At 38.8% G+C, this 19,104-nt stretch overlaps 1 protein-coding gene across 2 annotated transcripts in view; it reads right to left on the reverse strand.

Annotated features, from left to right (window-relative positions):
- Positions 1 to 19,104, reverse strand: part of CTNND2 (catenin delta 2) — a 646,172-nt gene that overhangs the window by 57,625 nt on the left and 569,443 nt on the right. For both annotated transcript variants that reach the window (XM_013130147.3, XM_034063316.1), the window contains exon 16: positions 18,298 to 18,448. In XM_013130147.3, the coding sequence (XP_012985601.2) occupies positions 18,298 to 18,448 (151 nt within the window). The remainder of the gene's footprint in view (positions 1 to 18,297; positions 18,449 to 19,104) is intronic.

The following is a 19,104-nucleotide window of genomic DNA, read 5'->3' on the forward strand; positions in this document are numbered from 1 at the left end:
AATGCTTTCTTCTTTGTGGTACTGTGCTGCAGTGGCATTGCTCTTATTGTCTTCACAAATGGCTACATATATGGATTCTATTGTTAGCTGCAGATAATCAAGGCAAGACAGAAAAAGCGTCCATGAACATATTCAGGGCTCCATCACACTAAGGATGAGGTCTTCATATGGCCTACTTAACAAACTGGATCAAAGAAAATCACTAGTCAAGTGTCTAAAATCCGCAGATTGTAAAGAGATGGTTCAGATTTTAAAGAAATGGGGTAGATCTGAAATTAGATTTGCAAGCTTCTCCTTGAAGTATAGTGCATCAATTTATACACAAGTTCCATCTCAGTTTCACATTATTTACTCAGTCAGATGACTTATTAAGTGGTCAATTAGGACTGAGACACAGTTAACTCCAACAAGATAGTTTGGATCCCCAGGAAGAGACTTGTTTGTCACATTTTGGGGTCACAATATGGTAGGCACAGCTGAACTGCCATCAGGAATTTTAGCCCATAAGGCCCACATGTTACTAAGGGGCTAAGAAGAGTTTCACCTTTGTCTAAAGGTGGAAATATACTGTTGACTCTTCAGACTTTGAAATACATTTCTTGCTCTATTCCCTTTGGAATGGCTCCTTGTGCTATAAAAATGCTAACTCCAGTCTCTAGGGAGCTCAATACACCACCACCACTGCTGCTAAACACACTATTTGCTTGTGGTTGCATCAGTGTGTCCATCGTCTTCCTTCTCATCCTCCAGTGCTGAACGGCTTTAGGCACAGCAGTAATATCACTGGGCAGTTATTTAGGCTTGCTGAACCTGTACACTGAAGGTATCCATTTGACTGTCAAATTCAGGAGGCTGCAATGAACTTTGTGCTTTCAAAGCCAGATGACAAGAACTGGAAGATTTTGATGGCTTCTCTGATTTATGTTGAGCTTATGTTTGGGTCTAAGACTTTCAAACTCGCACTCCACTGCAGCAGTGGTGTAAGGTTTTACTGTAAAACAGTTGCGAGAAGCAGTGACTTTTTCTGAATCTTGTTAGTTATTTTAACAGGCCTTTGTCAGTATTTCTGAGGATAAAGACCGGATTGCACAGTGTTTTCTCTAGAGGATCTGAAAATTGCTGGCTTTTTCTGTGGTGGAGAAGGCTCAGGCACAGAGTTAACTTCAGGAAGTGCTGGCTTGTGATGGGCTGGGAGAGACAGGAGAGGATAAGTAATCAACTGAGGTTGTGTATACTGTACTGCATACACTGTGTATACTGTGAAGGAGTAGGAGGAGGGCTTGTAATTTGAGAGATGGGCTTATAGCACTTTTCACCAACAGACCTACCCATAGACTCAACATCAGCTGGTTTCCCTTTAGAATCATTGGTGAACTTTGGCCAATACTGCTAATGTATTGGACAGTGGACTTTATGGCTGGCAGGAACCTGCACAGACAGCTTATTTCTAAAACTCCTGTGATCACAGCTTTCAACAAAACTCTTTGTCTTCTTCAGCATCACAATAATTTGAGACCTTCACTCTCTGAGGTTCAGGGGTCCTGTAAATATTCTTAGACTAAGGAACCTTTTAGCTTGTGAATGTGTGAAATATATTTGGAAGATAAGGTTGGAAGATAAGGTAACATGATACTGCGAGAGGAATGAACCACCTCCTGGTATTTGGAAGAAAGGGAAAAGGAGGCCCAAGAAAAGAAGTGAGAAGAGAAAAATGGCAGATTCAGCAAGCTTAATCACTAGACCTGGGTCTCTGAATATGTTTTCCTTACACTTTCTCACTTCACAATACTCCATGTTCATTTGACCACCAACCTTTTGTTCTTACTCTCCTTGCTGTATGCTCTCTTTCTTTCAGGATCAGGAGAAGCAGAAATTAGAGACATCTTATCTCCTTCCACTCCCTCCTCATAATCCAAGGAATATTTCCCAAGAAAATTGTGAATGCCCCATCCCTGGCAGTGGTCAAGGCCAGGCTGTACAGGGCCTTGAGCAATCTGGTCTAGTGATGGTGTCCCTGCCCATGGCAAGGGGGTTGAAAATAGATGATCTGAACGAATTTCCAACCCAAACCATTATATGTTATTTTTTATCTTTGTTCACAGCCTTCAGGTGACTTGGCAATCCTGGCTTCTGCCATGGCCAGATTGATCAAGTGCCTGCTCTGTGCTCTGACTCACCTATCCTGCAAGTTATGCACACACTGAAAGGCCAATACTCAAGAGTGCTGCTCTTTCCAGCAAGATTAGTGTATGATGCTTTCTCCTGGGTTCCTGCTGCAATTTAATCTAGGCTGTGCCCCAGGACTGGTAATAAAGTTCATATCATTCTAATTTTGAGATTAATATCACTGCTTCTGAAAGTACTCCCATCAATTTTGTAATAATGACGCTCCTTTTATAATGCCTTTTAGCTGACGATGTCTAGGCATCTTCTGCACATTAACTGTCCCTGACAATAACAAAGGCACATGCTTATTCATTCATAGTTACGGAAACCAAGGCAAGGCAGGCCAACGACCAACTGAAGAAACCAGCTAAGACTTAATGCTTTTCCTCCTTGGGAATCACTGAAAAACTGAAAAAAACCAACCAACACTTAGAGACCAAATTAACTCTTCCAATTTCCTGATGGGGTTTTGTTGTGGTTGCTTTCTAAACCATTTAATTCTCTTACTTTGTTTACTTTGGTGACAACTCTACAACAAATCTCTAGCCACAGGTCTCCTAATTGCAGCATCTTATTAATATTGCCAGGCTGATAGCTACTGACCTCTTAAATTTGAAATAGATTTTAGAATAAAAATGGTAATGGAAGAGACAACATTTGATTTCCCTAAGAATGTAGAAACGGTTACAACTAAGCTAATCTCTCACTCTTAATCAATTTTTGTCTTGTTTGAAGCTTAAAGTAAAGGTGCAGTTCTTTTTTTCTTTCTCTTTTTAATAACTTTTCCTTGGCTTTGATGTTTCTGTAAGCTGAGAATAGCTTATCAGAAAAGTCCCAGTGAATGAAATGCTTAAACAGGGCTGTGAGTGAATGAGATGAATTTAGTCTCCCTAGGAAAAGGCAGAGCTCTTGAGTATGAGGCATATACATATTCAATCCCAAGGCAGAAGAATAGATTTAGCTAGAGTGGATAATGCACAAAAATCCATCCTCAGAACCCCCTGTCTCAAAGGCTCTGCTTATGCTGTACTTGGTATCTCGGATTGTTAATGGCTCAAAAGAGAGAATGAAACATGGCCTTTTCTTTGGGGCTTGATTTAGACATTGCAATACAGTATTGTACAACTGAGGATAACACCTTTAACTGCTAAGATTTAATACCTATACAGGGAAATTATACATGCCAGCTTGCCAGCCTATCTGATATCATCACATTTCAAAGGACCCTGCTTCTGTCTGGCAGAGGAAGGCAGCTTATCTGTTTTGTTATTCTAATTTTCTAGTAAAGACATGAAGGAATTATCTTTTTTTTTTTTGTAGCTTGGTTCTAACAAAATGAAACAACTTTCAGGGAGCAGGCAGACATTTAGTACGCAAGTGTGAAAATTCACCCAATAATGACCACATTCTGAGCCTCACAAGCCCTTCTGGGCCAAGTGAGAGTTTTCCGCACCTGCAGTTGGCTGCTCACATGACTGGTTGGAAGCTTTTTCTGTTTAACAAAAGTTTGTCTGTGAAAGTAAAGAATAATCCTTTGCTCACCCAGCTCATTTTGACTGCTAAGTTAGGCAGTGCTGACACACACAAGTCGTTTGACTGTAGGTGTGATGTGCTAAAGGGAGCCTAGGAGCAAGAATATCTTCTGCCACTGACTGCCTCAGGGTGAGTTACCATGTCTTAGGTGAGGAAACTGTTATTTCCTAAACAAGTGAACTCAATCAACTGAGAGCCTCTAATTTTGGAGTGAAAACAGAAATTCTACTACTGAAGAAAGGAACTGTTTAATGTAATATGTTTAACACAAATTTATTTCTATATATACACCTACTGGAGAAAGTGCAACATTTTCAAAGGACCAAAGTGACTTAACTGGCATTCAACTCTATTTTTCAGAATAAACTATTAGCCCCTTTAAAACAGTCTGCTTATAACCTACGTCTTGACTGAAAATAGAAATACATTCTTAATGTACCATCCAGCATCTAAAAATTCTACCCAGATGTTATTAGCATGGTACAAAACAGCTGTATTTTCACTAACTGATTTAAAGTAGACCTCACCATTGTTTGACATTGTTATGATGATTAGCACCTTTGCAGGCTACTCATTCTATCTTAACAATGTTGCTTTGTTACTCTGAGTAGAATCCTGCTTCTCAGGAATCTGATGAAAAAAAATCCTTTTAACTTCCAAGACAGTAAGACTAAGCTACAAGACTGTATTCTGGTTGTTGCAATTGCATGCTATGTTTTTAAATGAATGGAGTATCTTTCTGTATGATGTTTACTCCCCAACACAGCCTCTCTTCCTGTCTGGTGCAGGTAAAAGGACGAATTATTATCTATCTACATACCTACATACAAACATACACACATGTAATTTGTGTGTATATATATTCACATATATAAGGATTTAATTAAAGACACTATATCATTTTAATATGGAGATAATTCTGCTGCTGATACACAGAGGTGAAGCTGAAGAAAGCTGCAATAAATGAGAGAATAAAAATGCCTTTGGACATTAGAGTGTTTGTGATTATATTTCTTACCATAACCATTTTTTCTATTTATCTGGAATAATTAAAAATTCATGTTATTGCTATACAATTACATATCAGATCAGTCAGAATCTATTGGTTTACATGTGATTACTGAGAATAACAGCCATTGTTACTGAAAAGTAGGGAAACTACATTTATTTCCACTGATTTTCAAGTAACCAGTTCCAAAGACAGTTAAAAAGGTTCCACAGTACTTCTCTTTTAAAATATACAAATACAGTGCCTTACTAAAACCACAATGTTTTCTGTTATTATTATAATTCCCTCTCTGGCAAATAAAGCAAAGTTCCGTGTCTAAGTGAATTTAGCAGCAAATATCCTATTATGACCTTTATTTCACAGTAAGATGATTTGACCCTGGTCCTTATTCACTGTTACACTGAAATTGTATTTTAAAATTTGGTGAACCTTGTCCTGAAGTAACTTCTGCATATGCAATGACGTTACTGAGATTAAACACATTTAAATTGTACTTATCCACTTCTCATCTAGGAATTACAGAGTTTACTCTGCATGGTATGAAATAAGTATGTCAGCTTATGCACTTCTTACTCACTATAGCATCCTCACTGAGATTTTCACCAGGTAAGTGGATGATACTGTAGGTGGAAAACTGCCTGGAGTCCTGGGCTCAAAAAAATGGTGGTTGCCAGTACAAAATCCAGCTGGCAGATGGTTACTAGTGGTGTCCCACAGGGGGCAATACTGTTTTACATCTTCATTAGCAACCTGAATTATAGGATACAGAAAGCATTCTCAGAAAGACTGTGAACACTGTGATGCTTGGAGGAGTAGTTAATATACTGGAGGACAATACTGCTATTCAGATGGACAGCTGGACATGAACTTTGAAGTCCAACAAAGGCAAATGTAAAGTCCCATGCTCAAGATGAAATAACCCCCTGTATCAGCACAAGGCCAGTGTCAACCAGTTGGAAAACAGGTTTTAGAAAACCCTTCAAAACTTATGGGTTCTGGTGGGCAAGTTGAGCCTAAGCTCACAGTGTGCCCTTGCAGCAAAGGCCACCAACCACATCCTGGGCTGCATTAAACAGTCAGGCCAACCAATCACAGAAATGATTCCTCCTCTAAACTCAAATAATTCTGCCTCTGGACTGCATCTTGATGTGTTAACATCCAGTTTGGGTCTTCCCAGAACAAGAAGGACATTGCAATCCTGGAACAAAGACTGTCAGAGGCTGGAACACACGGCACACAAGAACTGCATTTTTTGGGCATTAAGAGAAGGTTAAGGAGAGATCGTAACTGCTGTCTACAACTACTTAATGGGATGGTGTAGAGAAGATGGAGTTAGACTGTGTAACTATAAGATGAGCCTAACAAAAAAAAGCAAAAGATGCAAGCTGGATCACAGGAAATTCAAACTGATGCTAGGAAGAGAATTTTTAGTACGAGGGTGGCTAAACAATGCAAAAGATTGCTCAGGCAAGTTCAGGGATCTCCATCCCTTCATTAACTGGACAAGGTCCTGAGCAACTTGCTCTTATGTTAGCAGAAAGTTGGAGTAGCTCACCTCTAGAGGTCACTTCCAAGCCTAGCGGATTCAGTAAGACCAAATTCTGTCTTGTGATGCACGGGCAGACTGAAGCCTTCCCTACACAAACTGAGAAAGTGGGCTGAAGTTACTGTTAACTTTTTAGGCTTACCAAGAACTAGAAGGGGGTAAACTGGCACAGGATCATTTAATACCCACATTAATTTCATAGTATATGCATCCCAGGCTGTTAGCAATTACTTAACAGTTAAGACTGCCCACAGAGTAACTTGTGAATTTTATTGGTCATTCCTTCCTTGCACAATCATCAGGGTTTATAATGCACCAGCAACAAGGTAGATTTCCATTTCTTTCTGTAGGGTAGGGCTCTCCAGTTCTCAAAATTATCTCTTTGGAGGTAGTTCTCTGATTAGGTTTGTTCAAAATCTTTGGTGTGGAATATAGGAGTGATTGTATCTAAGATATTCAATTATCAAGTTCTTTAAAAAAAAAAAAGCCTTAAAAAATCTTTCAATTGTAAGCTTTAATAAAATATTGTATTCTTTTGTCTTAATCTGATCTTTCCATTTGCACTACACATTACATTTCCACACTAAAAGCACGGGTTTAAGCAGTAATGCATGTAAAGTGCTTAGATCAAGTCCTGAAGTCTAATCTATCATTATAAAGTATTATACATTATACATACATAAAATTGCTTACTCTAGGGGGCAGTCACTGTATCTTTTTCAAGTCTGCACAATCTCTTTCTTGCATAATGCAGCCACAAGAGGAAGCAAAAGAAAAATGAAAAACATAATAATACTAAAGATTTTATCAGTAATACCAGATCTCAAATAATTTCATAGAGATGCCATGGAGAGATCAATGGGTCTTTGAAGCTGATTCTAAGGGTTCTCTAGCCTTTCCTTGGGAGGAAAACCACATTTCTTTATTTTTGTTTAATTGAGCCCATTGAGATATTAAGTACCAGAATCACAGTTTTACCTTATGGAATTATGATAATAAGGCCCCTCGGCAAATTGATTATTTCCTCACTTATCTCAGATGATGAGAATTTGTTACCCTTTTAATATTTCATAACTGCATATTATAAAGCTACTGCTATTCAATCACAGCAGTTATAAGCATGAAACAGCAGATTTGGATTTTTAAAAAATTGCTTGCTAAAAAGGGGTGCAAGCTGATTTATCAGCTAATATCCAAAAGAACTCCAGAAAGCTAACATATAGTGACAGTGCTTCCAGCCAGTCATGGACAGTGCCTTGTTGGAGATACTACATGCACATAAAGATGCAACATTCATGAGGAAATGCAAGAATTCATTTGCACAGGCTGCAGCAAAAGACCATTATTCTGCTTTCTGTAATCAAAAGGATATTTGAAGTTTTAATAATGTTATCTTAAACAAGGGCCTGTAATATTAAACCAAATGATAAATGATGGAAATAACTAGTGTGTATGACTTAGTTCTTACAATCAAGCAAATCCTACATCAAAGTACTTCATGAAGAACAACTATTCTGTAAGACACCAGAGTCGCCTAGGGATGCCATGCAGAAACCAGCAAGTATGAGACTGAGTTCCCCTTTCATAACTGTTACGACTAAACTAACACTATCATCACCTGCATTTTGACACAGAAGGTATATAACCCAATAAAGAAATGCAGTCACCTTCTGTGTATACTGCAGCAACTGTCAGCAACCAGCAATGTTGCATAACCACCTAACAGCCAGGAATGGAAAGACAAACTGATTCTATTTAACTACAGTGAGATTTAGTTACAATGCCAGTTGTAAGAATCCAGACAACCATACTGTTTCCTGATCTTGCATTCTTTGAACACCTACAGTGGTATCTTTTACATTTGTCATATTTTTATCCTGAGAAAATGAGACATTTTACGGTGCAAATATTTATTTAATGGATGGTGACAAATATCTGTGTTGCATATCCACAGGTGCTTTACTTCTGTGTTAGCTGCATCATAGAATCACAGAATACCAGGTTGGAAGGAACCTCAGGGATAATCAGATCCAATCTTTCTTGGCAAAGCATGACTTAGACTAAAGGGCACAGCACCCTGTCCAGCCAAATCTTACAAGTGTTGAGGAATACACCACTTCCCTAGGGAGATTATTCCGATGCCTGATTGTTCTCATTGTGAAAAGTTTTCCTCTTGAGTTCAATCGGAATCTCCTCAGGAGTAACTTGTGCCTATCACCCCTCCTCTTTTCCATGTGGATCCTTGTAAAAATGGAGTCTCCATCTTCTTTGTAGCCACCCTTCAAGCACTGGAAGATGGTTGTAAGGTCTCCTGTAGGTCTTCTCTTCTCAAGGCTCAACAAACCCATGGCAGCACAATCCTCCTGTGCAGGGGCACAGCAATCTTTTACATCTCTGAAACCTGAATTTTCTGTGTCACCTTTGTGAAGGGTGTTTAGCTTTTGTCCCTAATACTCTTTTTTTTTTAGGCAGCCATCACTCTGAAACCTGCAGAAGATGAATCTGGGGACACTGAAACAGTCTGTCTGAAAAACTACATGTGGGTAAAGGGCCATTTTGTAGTGACACTTCACCCTGTGAGCACCTAACTCAGGAACTAAGATTGTATGAGACTTTGCAAGAAAAACTGCGCCAATTTAGAGAGTGCAAGGATGCACATGCACAGAGAAAATTACTATTAAGATGACTAGAAACAATCTATAAATAGCATAAATTTAACCACACACATTCTTCCATTTCTCTGCTCCATCTCCAACATCCTTTGCAACTACAGTGCCCCAGGCGCATTCTCAGGGTCTTCACATGCAAGAAAAAAAGGATGTTGCTTTTCTCTATCAAGTGCCAATTCTACTCTCGTGCTATGAACAGGAGCTTTAGTTTATTCAAAGAATGCTGCTTTTAGTAAGAAATTCCATATAAGTGATTACTATAATTTGAAAATCACTTAGGTTGATAAAGATTTCAGGAGATACGGTTACTTTGCATCTTACATAGGAGAAAACTAGCTCAGTTCCATTAATTGAAGCCTGTAACAGAACAGGCTGGAAACACCTGTTTTGATACACTTATTTGTTAATATAAGGCTGTCACAAAATTTGGTTTTTCAAAACCACTTTGTAGATTTGGGCTAATTCCTCATAGATTTAAAAGTACTTTTAAAATTACTTCACCATTTTGAGACATTTGCATTTCTACGTTTGTATGTTTTATGGAATATATGACTGAATTATATGCACTTTTCTGTTCAGAACTCCAAATCTTCAAAAGATAAGTAGCACTTCTCAGCATGAACATACTGAGAAACAGAGATGAAAATTAATAATGAATTGTTTGAAATGTCAATCTTACGAGTGAGAAAAGTGGATACAGTTACAGTGTAATTGCTTTCTATCTTGTGCAGAACAGAACCGAACTTTTTATCTTAAATTGTTTATCTCAAATTAAAAGTACCATTCAGCTCGGGGCATCTTGTATCTGTGCAATGTGCATCAATGAAGTGAAAAGGCACATCTGTTACCTGCTTATTGTTTTTTGGTGGTGTTGGCTTTGGCATTCATACTGAATCTAGGCTTTCCTCGGCCACCTCCACAAGATTTTGCAACTTCTATGACTTGCACTCAGAATTGAATTTGAAGTAATACTGACTGTGAATACAAACTTATAAAACCTGTTATAAAGACTTTAAGGTTTATAAACTTTAAACCATTATATGGCATAATTTAAAATTACCACTATCATCTACATAAGCTGTCATGGTTCAATACTGAAGATGATTCTCTTGAAACTGTCATTTAAAACAGAAATACAGGCATTTTCCAGGCATTTCCCCACAAGTTATTCTACTATGTGGAATAGTGATCTAGGGTTGGATTAGGATTAGTATTTGTGAGGAACTTTGATCTTATTTTATGGAATGAAATGCTGTGTGATTCTTTGACTTGGTATTACAGTGAAAAACACATCTGTGAAAGTGGTATTATTCACTGTCTTTGAGCTGAGCCTGTATACAGTTATTTCCGCTGTTTTGAGTGACTGAAACACTGCTGTGCTTTTTCACTAATCGCCCTTGCAAAATCTACTAAGCTAATTAAATGGGAGCAGGGCAGTACTTGTTCTGCATTATCAGAACAAATTCTGATGAGATACTACTTGCTTACCTTCAGTTACCCAGAATTTAGCCATAGAGTCTGTGGTTACTTCTCTAGGTTCTGACACACTGTAAGATCCAAGCCTTGAGGTGACAGAAATAAGTGAGATGAACAATCATTTTCTCTCTACTGTCCACAGCAGAAGCCTACCTTCTTAGTTGAAAGACCATTTCTTTAGACCATTAACAGTAGAGAAAAATCCCTGCAAATCCAGGCAGTCAGGCAATAGGGATGTTCAGATGTAAGACTTAATCTAATCTTGAAAATACTTGATCTTGACTTTGATATAAAAAAAGAGAATTCAGTTTTACCAACCCTGTTTTCCCCTTAAATCTCTTTGCTTCAGAATGTTATTTAATAAGAAATGACTGAGAAAGAAAACCATTCCTAACCTCCATAACTACCAGGTCTGCTTGACACCGGTATGTTTGAGACAATCTTGAGCAAAAGGCAATGCATAAGTGTCTGAAGGCACATGAAAAGTCAAAATCTCCTTGACACAGGCTTTTACACTGTAATGAAAAGAATATTTAACATTTAAACTTCTATCAGTTTAAATTCTCAGCTAACTTATGTATACAGCACTAGAAACCAGGAAGTCTGGATTTTGCCATATAGGTGTTACAAACCAATCACTGAAGTTTAATTATGCATTTACCACCTTAACTAACATCTTTCTCTTCATGGTACAGGGTGAGTCATCCCTACCCATGGCAGGGGGGTTGGAACTAGATGATCTTAAGGTCCTTTCCAACCCTAACTATTCTATGGTTCTATGATACAGAGTAAGCAGCACCAGCTATTGATGCATGACCATATCTTCCTTTTCCTAAATCAACTTCTTGATGACAGCCTCTTTTTATTAATGTATCTGCTCACTGCAATACAGGTTTAGCACAGCTTGACTATTAAACACAACAAATGAAGCGCAATAAAAAATGATACAGGTTGAACATACATTCTGTCTTCACCTTCTTATGAACAAATGTCTATGATTCCTGATTAATGCTTTCTGGCACCTTGTGCATTGTAAATTTATGTCAATTCCACATTTCAGTGACTAAGATACTTTATAAGTCAATTAAAAATTCAATCAAAAAATTCAGCTCTCTTTTTCAGACCCTTGCAGATATGTGTGAGAAATTCAAAGTGCTCACACTTAAAAAGGAGAGAAAACTGCATGTAGACACCCTTAAGTGGGACGAAAGCTGCATACTTGATTTAATCATCTCTCAACCCACCCCCGTATTCTCTATCAATGTACATTACTAGGACTTAGAATTTCTTACAGCTGCTGTTCTTGTAACTACAAAACTGAACAATGTCTTCAATTGGATTTATTACTAATACTGAAACAAAGTTACGGTCTTAAAATGTGGCCATGTTCTAAGCTAAGAGAACCACACATAGTTATTTCTGCACCAGAAGAGTCACGTTCTGCTGTGAGACTGCAAATACTTGTTTCTGACGTGTTTTCAGCCTAGGAGCTGAAAGAAAATCTTTCTAAATGTGAATCAATATCACACTTTGAAATAACATACATGACCCTGATTTGAGCAGAAGGCCGGGCAAGATGACCTCCTGAGATTCTTTTTCAACCTGAATTATTCTGCGAGTATAACAGTTCATTAGGGTTGTGAACTCCTTATATATATTTCAGTCAAACTTTCTCAAGTTTAGCAATAAAACTCTGAAACAAACACCCGTTGTTTCAGGCACCCAAATAGATCCACATTGCTCATGAGCTGGCAAGGCAGACACTCAGTGCCAATTTACACATTCCCTAGAATTTTTTCATCACTCAGCAATGATGACACAGTAATACAGGAGGAGATTCATTATATCTCGTTAGATAAAATAAATCACTTTCTGGAAGTCTCTTTCAATCACCTATAAGGGAGTCTAATACAGGTATCTTACATCGGATTATGATCTTTCAGACACCTAGCAAGACTAAGGAGGCTCCAAAACACATTAACAATGTAACTGATATGTTATCCTTGAATTCTGTGTATATCTTATAACTGATATTATCAACAGATCAGTAGCAAATTGAGAATAATTCAGTACTGACATCCTGTAGACAGCAACTCAGGAACAATTATTAACAAATGACCCCTACTACAGACTCTGTTTCAGGACTTGATTCAAAATCTTGTGAAGGCAGCAGAAATTGTACCACTAACGCCACTCATCTGAATCATGCTTGTATAGCAATAGCCCCCCAAAAGATGCCTTATATATTGGTATACTTCAATTTACCCCATGAAATTCCGTAGCACCTAGAGCCCTGAACAGAAACGTGCTCTCCACACATTTTTTAGGGAAGAGATGCATAAGGATGTATCTTCCAACACAGGACAAGAAGTCAACAAAAGCCTTTATGTGGAATTGTCCTCCTTTTATTTTCAAGGACAAGCAATCAAAATACTTCCAGTCTCTAAAATCACCTTATATTTAACTACAAAAATACAGGCCAAAAGGCCAAGAGAAAGAATAGTGCTCCTGAATTACTAGCACAATATTCTCTCAATCAACACTGACCCAGAATAGCATCAGAAACCACTGTGAGGATAAGAGAAAACTGATAGAAAGACCTGAAGCTCAAAACCATGCACCGAAATTTTACACATTTTACCTCCAGCTCTGCACTCATTCCAAAGGCCATACCCCGTGGACCTATCACTAAACAGTATGAAATGCAATACTAATACAGGTTCCAAATTGTACTTCAAGAGGGCAAATCCTATATTGTACATATTCTGCTGCACAGGAACAGTGACAAACTTCTCACCTGGGGGAGTTTGAAATATCAGCTTAACCCTTCTGAAAGACCACCTTCTGCACCTTAATATGCCATAATAATTGTCACTGAAAATCAATAGTAAATGCTGTGCATATACAATAACAATGCAAATGCAAAGTTTGGGGACAGAGATTCATCCTTTAAAAATTTCACTAACAGAGACAGTCTGTAGCTGCTTGTGTAGGTAAAATAACAAGTCAGATGGCTTTCAATTAACTGTATATTTCATATTCTTTTTGGTTAAAGAGGTCATAGATGGCAGTAGAGCTAAACTGCTGCCTGTATTTCAGATTAAAGAAGTATGAAACTGGCTTGTTCTCCACAACTGAATGTGGAAGCTTGGTTCAGAAAGCCTATTCACATGTAGAGTGGGGAATCGGAATAACAAGAAGGGAGGTTGCTGCACTGGTGCTAGCTGGAAGACTCTAGGGAGGAAAAGAGAGAAACACAGGTCTACAGTGCATGTTCAGATGATCCACAGAAAGTCTCCTAGAAGCCCAGAGGACTGTGTTGAAAGTGTCTGAATCAGAAGGCAACTGAAGGTTGCTGGAGCACACTGCAAGGAAACAATTCACCCTGCAGAGATGCTGCTTACTGGAGATTAATTTATTTTTAAGCTTTTCTGCCCTGGCCAGCTGCCCAAATTTCCTCTAAATGAAAAAAAAACTTATTCTAAGTCAGCAATTTTTGGACCCTATTCCAACAAAATGTGTCTTTAGAGAATAAAGTCTGTAGGTGCACTCACTATGGGAGACAGTGGGACAGATTTGGCATGAGGTGCTGGCCTGACATCCTGAAAGGGCACTGCCAGAAGCAGCAGGTCTGCAGATTAAAAATGACACTCCTGGGGAGGGAGTAAAATGCCATACTCTCAGATTAAAGCACCTGTATTGTGCTAAGAGACACAGAAGGGTGGTTTTGTTGTGCTACTTCTCCCTCCTCCCCCCCCCTTTTTTTGAGAGAGATAAGAAGGAAGGCATATGGGCTTGACCTGACTGCACAGAAGTCATCAACAAAGCTCTTGGAGGACCTGTGGGACAAAAGCGATTTTCTTCTATCTAAATGAATGGATCAAAAGCAAAAAAAAAAAAATCTGATTTTCTGGCCAACTCAGAGGCACCTAGTGAGGCTGGGAGGGAGAAGATAACAGTCCTGTGGAGAAGCTTAGCAGAGACAGAAACTCATTCAAGGAAGGAGAAGCCTTCCACAATGCTTACAGAGCATGCGAAAGAATCATAGAATAGTTAGGCTTGGAAAGGACATTAATATAATCTAGTTCCAACCCCCCTGCCATGGGCAGGGACACCCCACACTACACCATATCACCCAAGGCTCTGTCCAACCTGGCCTTGAACACTGCCAGGGATGGAGCATTCACTACCTCCCTGGGCAACCCATTCCAGTACCTCACCACCCTCACAGTACAGAATTTCTTCCTTAGATCCAATCTAAGCTTCCCCTGTCTAAGTTTTAACCCATTACCCCTTGTCCTGTCACTACAGTCCCTAATGAAGAGTCCCTCACCAGCATCCTTATATGCCCCCTTCAGATACTGGAAGGCTGCTATGAGGTCTCCACGCAGCCTTCTCTTCTCCAGGCTGAACAGACCCAACTTTCTCAGCCTGTCTTCATATGGGAGGTGCTCCAGTCCCCTGATCATCCTCGTGGCCCTCCTCTGGACTTGTTCCAACAGTTCCATGTCCTTTTTATGTTGAGGACACCAGAACTGCACACAATACTCCAAGTGAGGTCTCACGAGAGCAGAGTAGAGGGGCAGGATCACCTCCTTTGACCTGCTGGTAACACTCCTTTTGATGCAGCCCAGGATATGATTGGCTTTCTGGGCTGCAAGCGCACCCTGCCGGCTCATTTTCATTTTCACATAAAGAAGCAGGAAGATGCTGGGATACCAAAGGGAATGCAGCAGCCTAGACTGCTGAAACCAAACAACAAAATGAGCAATATCAGTACTGGGTCTTTTCAAGCCTCACAGCACCATCTCCCTCAGCTGTGACACTGCCAGGAGAGAGAAAAGGCCAACAAACTTTCCCATGAGGTTCACTCTTTGGAAGAAACATAGAGTGGGTATTATTTCATGCATACAGTGGTCCTGAAATGCAGGTAAAAATCAGTGTCATCTGACTTTGACCAGGAATGCATCTGGGCAGTACACCCAATCAGGGAAACCCAGGTGCCAGATTATCTAGTGGCAGTACTAAACAGGCCAGTTTTACCATGTCTTTGTCTCAGTACAGTTCAATTTTGGGAATGAGAAAGATGAATATGCCTGCTGTCTTGGCCTAGAGACACATGATACAATTCAAAAGTGATGGAGAAGGAGAAAAAAGAAATAAATCTGTGTGAAAAACAAAACAGATTGGTCAATTCAATGAACTCTAGAAGGAAACTTCTGGCCATTTAGAAAAAGGGTTTTCTGTTTGTTTTATAGTTCACTACAGGTGACTCTGGATTTTAGCAAGCTTTATGACATATTTGCCAGATGCCTCAGCTCTGATTTATGGGCTGCTTAGCAGCAGCAGAAAGAAATACTTCATTCTCTGGCACATTTCAGTAAGAATTTGTCAGCCAGAATGGAACCATAGCACAACTGAAATGAAAGGTTTATAGCTGCATTAAAAACCCCCAATCAACTCAATTTAACTTACGGAATTCTATTATATATACAGTTGGAAAATTCACCTTTCAAAAAGGTTACCTTAAGGGGGAAATTCTAGTTTGCGAACTAGAGTTTGTCAACACAAGAATTTGATATACAAACAAAAACTGCAAAGAGGATGTCAATTCTGCTTAAGCAGAAGGAAGCTTGAGAGACTAACCTGAAGGGGACCCTTCTCAGTCCCCCTTTCTATAACAACAGCTTATTACAAACATCATAGCATATGTCAAACTATAATATTCACAAAAATGGACCACCTACAACATGAGCTGAAATTCTCGACCACCCTAGGTATTTAGCATTCTGAAAATCAGCTATACAATATGCCCTATTTGCCAAAAGATATTCAGGAACAAGAGCAATAATGATTGTCATGACTATTCCTTTGAAGTTCAGTGATGAAAGCCAAAGAAAAGAACATATAACGATCACAGCAGAAATGGTTCAGGAATTATAACTTCTCTGTCATAGTAGAATGCTTGGACTTTTTTCAAATTGCAGCAAATTTGTCTTGCAGTTATGAAGTACGATTCCCCAGAATCACACCACAAATAAGCCTGAGCAGCACTGTACAGCCATTACAAGTTTGCTACATAAATACATTTATCAGGTAATTATTTTCAACAGACTTTTCACACCCTTTAAAATCTTTGTTTCTATCACATATTCTTCAAGAATTAATAAAATATTAGAAAATTGAGGTCATCCAAGTTTATTAACCATAATTTACCCAGTATATATAATATATATACCCATACATTGTATTACGACAGCTCGATGTAACAAGATAACGTTACTTTCCTACAGGAAATCTCCAGATTTGGGAAGGAAATAAAACTTAAAAAACCCCATAATAATCAGAGCACAGAAAAGGCTACCATAGTCTAATGCATGGCATTACAAACCATGCTTATACTCTCTAAATTCAACTGCAAAGATCTTTTGTGATGTCAAAAAGTAGGGATAAGAGATTACATCAGATAACTCAGTATAAATGCAGTTTGTGAACCCTGTAGAGGAAGTCCCACAAAAAATGGAATGAGATGCTAAATAATAGAGATTATGACATGCTGTAGATTGAATGTGGAGGTGGGATTGTGAGAGAAAAAGAAAAGGTCTGTTATTAATCCTGATCAGATTTCCTGATATACTTGCTTCAGACTAATTTCTACTTAAAAATTCCCAGAAAACAAACAGAACCCCCCCCAAGAACACACATGCAGCAACCTGCTTCCTGTAAGCTGAACACAATACATAGAACAAATCTAATTTCATGCCAAACTTATCAACTAGAATCCAAGCAGAAGCTGAACAAGCAGGCTGGTCTTGCATGTAAAGCATCAGTATTGAGTTCAACCCCTGGACAACCACAGCAGGTTTACACTATTCAGCAACCTCTATCTCTATTTGCTTTACAACATTTTGCCAGTGAAGTCTCTTTAGTTTGTGCAATATGTGAGGAGTGATTGTTTTATTTTAACAACTTGCAGAGCATTGATGTAATGAAGCACTAACCCTGAGATAGCAATGGATACAAATAATAAAACATTATGATCAAAGTATCCTTTTTTGGAATTCTGTAATTAAAAGCATAGGAGACATATTCTGTAATGGTACGAATTAAGAAGTTAGCAAAAGTGAATAAAAAATACGCTCTTAATGTACAAAAGAAGTAGAAACCATTTTGTCATGCCTGGTGAAAGAGTTCATAATGAAGGAAGTGATGCTTTTCAAAACCAGAACATGTAAATAAAAGTTCAAAGGTCAACAGTACTTGGATGAATGTCAGTTAAAAAATGCCACCAAAAAACCTAAACAAAATAAATAACCTCCTCCCCCCAACAAATGCCAAGATGTTTGCTTACCATACCATCAGAATTCAGGGGCAACAACGATTTATGTACATTATTGTCCTCTTCCTTTTAATTGCATATGTGTTTGTGAATCAAGCATCTTGCAGTTCTCCTGCTAAAACTAGTAATATGCCTTGTAAAATCCTGGAACCATTTCAAGATCTTTATGATCTGTCACTTCATGACCCCCAAATTACTTAAAATAGATAATCTGAGGATAAGGAGTGGCTGTTCTGCTTAGATCCTTGATCTGGAGGACACAAGTGCTACTGCCAGCCTAGGAATGAAGCGCTAAAGTAGAACAAAGCCACTGTTTTTTTTCTGGATATTACAGCACGACAGATCACGAAACAAGGCATGTTGTTTAATTAATTTAACAATTCCTTGCAATATAGCACTAAGCTGTCACATAAAACCTGAATGTGACACATTAGAGAAAGACTTAAAGAAATCATGCTAGAAATGTGAGAATAATTGTTTTCATTGAGCTCATTCTGCTGAAACTGGAATAAACCCCACCAAACCCACTGAATATATAAATTGTTTGGGAAGAACATACCTATTAACTCCTTATTTCTGACATCTAAGGCCATGTTTCGTAAAGCTGTAGCAACTGCGCATACCACCCGGTCATTGTCTATTCGGAGCAGCTCCACCAGGATTGGCAATCCTTTTTCTTTCCGGACAGCAGCACGGATGTACACTGACCACTGAAAAGACACATGGGAGACTGTGAAGAAGAAAAAGAGGAATCCACTACAGAAAGCAAGGCATCTGAGTTTGTAACAGGTATAAAATAAGGGGTCACGGAAGCATGTGAATGCCAACACGAAAGAGGGGAAATAATTGCATTTATGATGCTAGGCAACCACCTGCTTTGGAAGTACGCACTTATTTTTTATGGTGGCAGAGAAATTAAATGATGAATTGACTGTACTCCAAGCACACCTGGTAACATTTTTACAGCCCAAGTCTGCAGTTGACTTGCTCTGCATCAGCATTTCCTATGCAACAGCTTGCTCATTCATAAGCCAACAACATTAGTATTACACAATATGTATTACGAAACTAACTGAAGAGATCTGAGTATTTGTTACTACCATAAGAACTTTTCTAAAACCATGAAAATGTTGTTACAATTTCTCTTGCGATTGTCAACTTGTTCAAAAGCTAAAATAAGGACAACCATGTGTCCGGTCTGGGCACCTGTTGTGATCCCAACCGGATGACTACTGTACACCGAGCAGTTAGACATTCATGTAAGACCTGATCTGAGGTAGGCACAGGCTTGTGCTGTGCCATGAGGCATGTACCATGTGGTTGCAGGATAAACCCAGTGTCTGATGGGACTGGATAAGCCTGTAGG

Source organism: Melopsittacus undulatus, chromosome 1 (assembly GCF_012275295.1).
Source record: "Melopsittacus undulatus isolate bMelUnd1 chromosome 1, bMelUnd1.mat.Z, whole genome shotgun sequence".
Classification (NCBI taxonomy): domain Eukaryota; kingdom Metazoa; phylum Chordata; class Aves; order Psittaciformes; family Psittaculidae; genus Melopsittacus; species Melopsittacus undulatus.